This window comes from Megalobrama amblycephala, linkage group LG22 (assembly GCF_018812025.1).
Source record: "Megalobrama amblycephala isolate DHTTF-2021 linkage group LG22, ASM1881202v1, whole genome shotgun sequence".
NCBI lineage: Eukaryota > Metazoa > Chordata > Actinopteri > Cypriniformes > Xenocyprididae > Megalobrama > Megalobrama amblycephala.
This window is the reverse complement of record NC_063065.1, coordinates 26,141,882-26,148,423: the sequence shown is the minus strand read 5'-3', so window position 1 is coordinate 26,148,423 and position 6,542 is coordinate 26,141,882. Positions and strand designations below refer to the sequence as shown.

Genomic DNA, 6,542 nt, shown 5'->3' with positions numbered 1-6,542 from the left:
TCATTGTTTGTTCATGTTACTTCACAGTGCATTATCTAATGTAAATACAACTTTTGATTTTAATATTGTATTAGTAAATGTTGAAATTAACATTAACAAGGATTAGTAAATGCTGTAGAAGTGCGGTTCATTATTAGTTCATTTTAACTAATGTAGTTAACTAATGTTAACTTATGAACCTTATTGTAAAGCGTTACCAAAATTTGTTTCCTAGATAAATAAGAAATAAAATGTAAATAAAATTTTAAACTCAAATTAGTTATTACATTGTGTGAACATGGGGTGAATTTTAAATCATTGTTCTACTTTGTTTTGGACAGATGTCCCCAGGTGCTATACACTAATTTCTACTATTAAAAGAAGTTCTGTTTTCTAAAATATTCCAAAAGTTTCATAGATTTATGTAATTAATGTCATATCATGTCATGTCATTTCCATAAAGTTACAAATTGGTTTATCAGCATTTTAAATTTCATTTTCTTACCATTGTGTAAATAATCTGAGCTTGCCAAAAGAGTAGTAATCAAAGTCTGATATATCTTTGTATAGAAATACTTCCTAATTTATAACACAAGAATATTATTTTTAAATGTTACACAGTTCAAAAGTTAAAGCATAACAAGAACGACCCAGGTGACAGTTTATGTCTTTGACTTAAACTGCAAAAGGATCATGGAGGGGCAAAGATGAGAAATTAAAGTTTGCATTTTTTTTCTCAAGAACCATTACAGTGTTGTTTGTTTTTTGTTTTCACAAACCAAATCACGACTGATGACTGGTATTACACTAATAAATACAGCATTTGCGTAGGCTAAATAGAACATCTGAAAACATAGCTTAAGTATGCGTTAGTTCATTCATGTGTGTTTGTCTGATACAAAGTGGCTGTGAGGAGAGATGCTGTCAGCAGCAGGTATTACAACCTCTCTCACCCGCTCTTATTGCCTGTTCACAGTCTCCTTGCCTTTATATTTCTGTGTTGTCTTGTTGCTGGTCTCTTGTGCTGTCAGATATTCTATCTGTCTTTTTAATTGTATCTCTTTTTCTCTGTCTAGTGGAGTGGTTGGAGGTCTGTAGCCTGTCAGGGCACCTCTCTCATTCAAACAGCCGATTAATTGTTTGTGATTATCTTTGATCCCTTTCTGACAGCAGAATATTCTTCGCTGGATTCTGTCGGCTTATGAAGAGTGTGTTCTCTTTCTCTCTGATGTCTTAAAAGCTCTCAGTCACAAAGCCTATGATTATATGCTTTTAAATCATGTTTTAGATTTCTTATACAGACATGCTGAGCATACTGCAGTATTTTTGAGAAGTGGTCTCTGAGTCAAAGCTAAAAACCTATTAGAATTTTTCTGTTTTGTCAGTCCCAAATGAGATGGTATATTATGATTTTACTATGATTCTTTAAGTCTCCTTACAACAAAATAAAAATGATTAGTGTCTTTCTCCTGCTGCAGATGACAATGTGTCTAGTCTAGAATAAGTATCACACTGCACATGCCCTCAGTTTTGTTAAAGAGACATTTTGTTTAATGAACATCAAAGAAACAAATTCCAAAATTCCTACCTAAATTCTCATTTGACACATGGTGGTTTATTTCTTTCGAGGACAACAGCTAATAACCAATCATGGCTTTAAAAACACATTACTTGAATATATGGAAATGTACTTAACATTGATGTCAGTGTATTAAATCAATATGGATCAAAAGTTTACACAAAAATTCACCAGCTATCTACAATCACTTTACAATTAAGAAAAATTTAAACAGCTCAAATACTGAATATAAATAACAACACATTTCTATATACTTGCTCTGATTTTCTGAGGGTTTTTGTACCCTGTCTGTTTTTCTGCAGTTCTTCAGTATTCTCCATTGTCGTACCTGAAAGGATGCGACATTCGTTCAGGGTAACTGTTTGAGCTGTAGCTGCTGTAGCGATAGCCCTCAAAGTTTTCAGACCTCTCAATTTTAGCTGGGAGCGTGTCCTGGTATGAAAGAGCAGATTTGATCACACCCGAATCCTCTGGAATCTTCAGATCCGAGTAAGAGTTGGGAGAAGTCTCTTCCAAGATTGAGTTACAGTTAGACAGGCCTTTCACATCATAGATGTTCTCTCCATACTTGACAACAGACGGCTTGGGGCATGGCTGGTAGGATACTTTTGTTGTTGTGGTTATTATGGTCTGCAGTGCTGCTGGGGTAGCAGGTGCAGGTCCTGTGTACCTACATGGGTAGTCACTGTTGTAGTAGTGGTGGTTGGCATTGGTTGGGAGTTGAGTGTAGTCTCCTCTCTCCCCATAGGCACCTTTACTAAGAATTTGCTTCCAGCCATGATGCTTTCCTGTAGTTTCTGCGTAGCTCCGCTCATGGCTGCCTAAAGGACTCGTGCCATGAGACATCCCACTCAGGCTAGGCCCCGACTTATTGGGTTCTGTCTCAGTTTGTGGACTAGAAGGATCCTTATAAAGTGTTGTTGGATAGGGCCCTGAGCCAAGGTATCCTGGGACTGCAAAGTCATACCCACAAGGAGGGCGAGTCATATATAGACGGTGGTTGGCAGGCTTCTGCAGTGAGCTTGGTGCATCTGCCATGGCTGCTGTTGTGTGTGTGTCATAAGGGAATTTGTAGGGCTCTGGGTTCTGGAACGGAGGATAATGTTGTGTCTGTATTGGGAAGTTGGACTCTGCAATGATGCTAAAGCGCTCTGGACCATCCATGGTGAGCTGGTGGATATTTGGGAAGGCCATGTCGTAACGTCCAGGCTGGTGACAGAAAATCAAATGTAAGTTTTCTGCAACTGGCCCTTCATATGGGGATCTTCAGAAACTTTAACATCTATGCACCTTATCCCCTCAAAATTATCATTTCATACACTCTGAAAAATAATGGGTTGGCTCATTAAATGCTAGCAGGTCTTTACTTTCACTAAAAAAAAAAAAAACAAATAAAATGACACTTAGTTTCAACATTTATTCTCCTTATCCATATATGCAAAGCATGCTCGGAACTAGAAAAAATAAATCCCTGTTATCAAGTTATCAAGACAATGTCATATTTTTTTAATCAATTAAGGCATACATTTTAGTTTAAATTACATACAACATTACATTGATGTAATGATCAACATTATTATGTCAACAGAATAAAATAATTTTTGCAACTTAAAAGGTTTAATTAAAACAATAAATTTTAATTTTTAACTTCATTTATTTAAGTCGTGATAACAGGTCTCCTGAATTACTTTTTAGTAAACAGCACATTTTTACATGTAGCTTCTGACTCAGTGCTGTGTGTATTTTTTTATTCTTGCATATTTGTTTCTTATATTTTTAAATTCTTATAGTAGAAATCTTATCAACAAGTTTTCTATTGCATCCATAATGCCTTTTAAAAAAACGTTGTTATGTCATCTCATGAATAATCGTAACAAAAGTTATAATACATAACAGCCCGGTTTCACAGACAGGGCTTAGATTAAGCCAGGATCAGGCCTTTGTTCAATTAGGGTATTTAAGTAGCTTTTATAAACGTACCCTAGAAAAAACATTACTAATGTGCTTCTTGAGACAAAACAATGGCAGTGACATATTTTAAGATAAGCCAGTACAAGTTGCTACAGTTAAAACAGCTCAAACATGCATTTTAGTCTGGGACTATCTTAAGCCTTATCTGCAAAACCAGGGGTATAATACTTACCTTCTTCTGGTTATAACTTTTTATAGCTATAATGTGTTGTAAGTAAGCTACTTTAAGCTCACTGGTAACCCTTTTACAGCTAAAACAATGCAATATGGTTTTGTTGATATTACAATAAAAATGTTACAAAGCAAATGTGTTATATATCTCATTCATTATATCTTATGGCTGTTTAAAGAAAACTTAACTTATATTACTCAAAGTAGTAAAATCCCACTTATAAATACTATGACCACATTTTAAAGCCCTTTGGATGTTTACAAGAACAACTCATGTTACAGTAAAAGACCATTCATAAGATATAGAATGACACTGTGAATATCTTAATGTAAAGATATGAGACATTATAACTATGGGAAATATAATCCATTGCTTCTTGCATTGCAACTTGATCTATAAGTATATTTTCAGTCTTAACCTATACAATTTTGTGTATTTGGGATTAATTTGTGTCACACATTATATGAATATTTGTGTTACCTCTGGCTCCACCAGTCTTCTTTTCTGTGAAAAGTGAGGCGAAGACATCCTTCTCTTCACCGCACTTCTTCTTGCCTCTGTTTCAGACTTACTCTCTGGTCTGGGGTGGTCATGTACTCCTTTAGCCTTAAAACAGACATAGAGATAATTGAACTTCTTATAATAATATTCATAAATCATAACTATTTAAATACTTACTATATTTAAATATAATACACAGTTCTGTTGAACAGTGACATCAATCTATGCAATTAAACCTGATGATTTCCAGTTGAAAGTATTTATATTACTTTGTAAACAATAAAAGGAGTTGTTTACTTATGTTACCTTTTTCTACTGCTTTTCCTTATTAAAAAAAACTACTTTTGTTGGTATACTGTAAATATTCAAGTTTATTCAGTCATATGAAATTATATATTTTAACTTTTCAATAAGTTAAATTAAATGCCATTTTTTGTTTTTTTGACAAAACATTTCTACAATGTCATTTGCAAATTAAACAATCATTTAAAAAAAAAAAAAAAAAAAAAAAAAAAAAACCTTTTATCACTGGTATATTTTTCACAAATATACCAAACCAATATCCATAATAATAATAAAAATAATAATAAATGTCTTCACAGTCAAACTCACCTGGAAAAAAATGGCTTTCCCATCTACTCTCCAAAAATTAGTTACTGGATAGCCACTGTGACCTCGGCACGGAATCAACTCGAGAGATGAGTTACAGTTCGGACAAAGCTTTTCTGCAAAGGTACATTACGAATACATAGTTTTACTGAGCCTTTTACAAAGATACCAACAACCCATTTTAATGAGCTATTTTGAAGAAATTTTCATCTATCTGCTGGACATGATTCACAAGTCAGAGTAAACAAGAGGTCAAGTGTTCTTTGACTGAGCCAAAGAGTCAAGGTCATGGGTGAGAGGGTCAGGCTCTCAACTTTCAGAACAGGGTAATTCAGTGACCCAGAGTGGGCGTGAAATGTTAGTCTATTTAAGTGCAAATGTAGTACGGTCTATTAACAGAGGTCACTGCGCGAAAGACTACACTACTAAATAAATATAAATAGAATAATAGAATATAATAAGTTACAGTAGTACCTTCAGATGTTTATTTAGAAAACCTATATGTACTGGTTCTTCAAAGAAAACTTTTGTTAGGTCGTTTCCATGGAACCATATAACCAGAAACCAACTATAAAAACCTAGAAAAAATTCTTGATAAGAATGAGATTATTTGCTGTTCAGATATTTCAAAGGTATTTCAAACTAGGCTACTCGCTACAACAAGCCTGTTTTGTAAAATATGTCTGCCCTTTCTTATCAGATTCGTTCATGACACGATTAACTCGTTTGGTAGATGCTGCTTGTTTGGGAGGGAAAAAAGATTCTGAACATACTCTGCTGTTTCTGCCGTGCTTTGTCACAGATGGCCGGTCTCAGCTGAAGTTTGGACCCGTCTGAGAGAGAGCAGTTTCGTGAACACACCACCACACCAAGACAGGACTTCTTCAGGATCTGACAGTTATGATTGTTAGTGTTCCTCATGGCCCATCCGCTCAGGTGTCTTTGCGCGTTCTTATCTTCACTGCTGTAGATATAACGCACATATCCATCTGTCCACTCTTGGAACGCATCGTACTGCTTCGTGTCCTGAAAAAAAAATAATAATAAATCAGTATTAACATATTCAGATGTTTAATTTGCGAGAGAACATTTAATGTATTTCCGAGGATTGGACCAATACAGAAACTATAAATATTTTCTTTTGAAATTCAGCGTGTATAGGCTACATGTGCTATTAAAATTAAAGAAATATTCCAAAAGAAATGGAAAAATTCCGCTCTGCCATACAAATGTATAAAACGTTCAAAAATGTACCTGTGGAAGCTTGGGGTCGTTTATATCCCAAGTCAACTTCATCCCGAATGAACACACGCAATCTGAGCTGTCAAACTGATCTGAGGTTTTGGACATGATGTGAGTCAACTCCGGATCATATCAACCATAAGGATCAAAAATCAGCTTCAATACAAAATTCACCTCGAAGTCTAGATCAGTTTACGAAATGGAGAACACATCACGTCTTTTAGACCTTTACTTCCAGAAAGCGTCTTTATTTTCTCCTGTAAAATCCACGTTTATGTGAGTCCGTCCAGGTGCGCTTCACACAGGTAATGGTGTCAGGTAAATGCTGCTGTGTCTATGTAAAGAAGGAGGCTGGGCTTACACACAGAGAGAGACAAACACTCACTACCTCAAATACTGCGTGCTTTCACTTTACATGATCCGTGCGTTTCACCTCCACTGACGAGTCCTTTCGCAACAAACCAACGAAAGCTCAATATTTGACTACAA

General features: G+C 35.2%; 1 protein-coding gene across 1 annotated transcript; it reads right to left on the bottom strand.

Annotated features, from left to right (window-relative positions):
* Positions 1-1,812: 1,812 nt before the first annotated feature.
* gcm2 (glial cells missing transcription factor 2) lies at positions 1,813-6,474 on the bottom strand. Its single transcript, XM_048175310.1, has 5 exons — positions 6,066-6,474; positions 5,585-5,837; positions 4,815-4,927; positions 4,182-4,307; positions 1,813-2,767 (listed from the first exon to the last, which is right to left on the bottom strand). The coding sequence occupies exons 1-5, from the start codon at positions 6,159-6,161 to the stop codon at positions 1,865-1,867; spliced, it is 1,491 nt and encodes a 496-aa protein (XP_048031267.1). The 5' UTR covers positions 6,162-6,474; the 3' UTR covers positions 1,813-1,864.
* Positions 6,475-6,542: the final 68 nt, after the last annotated feature.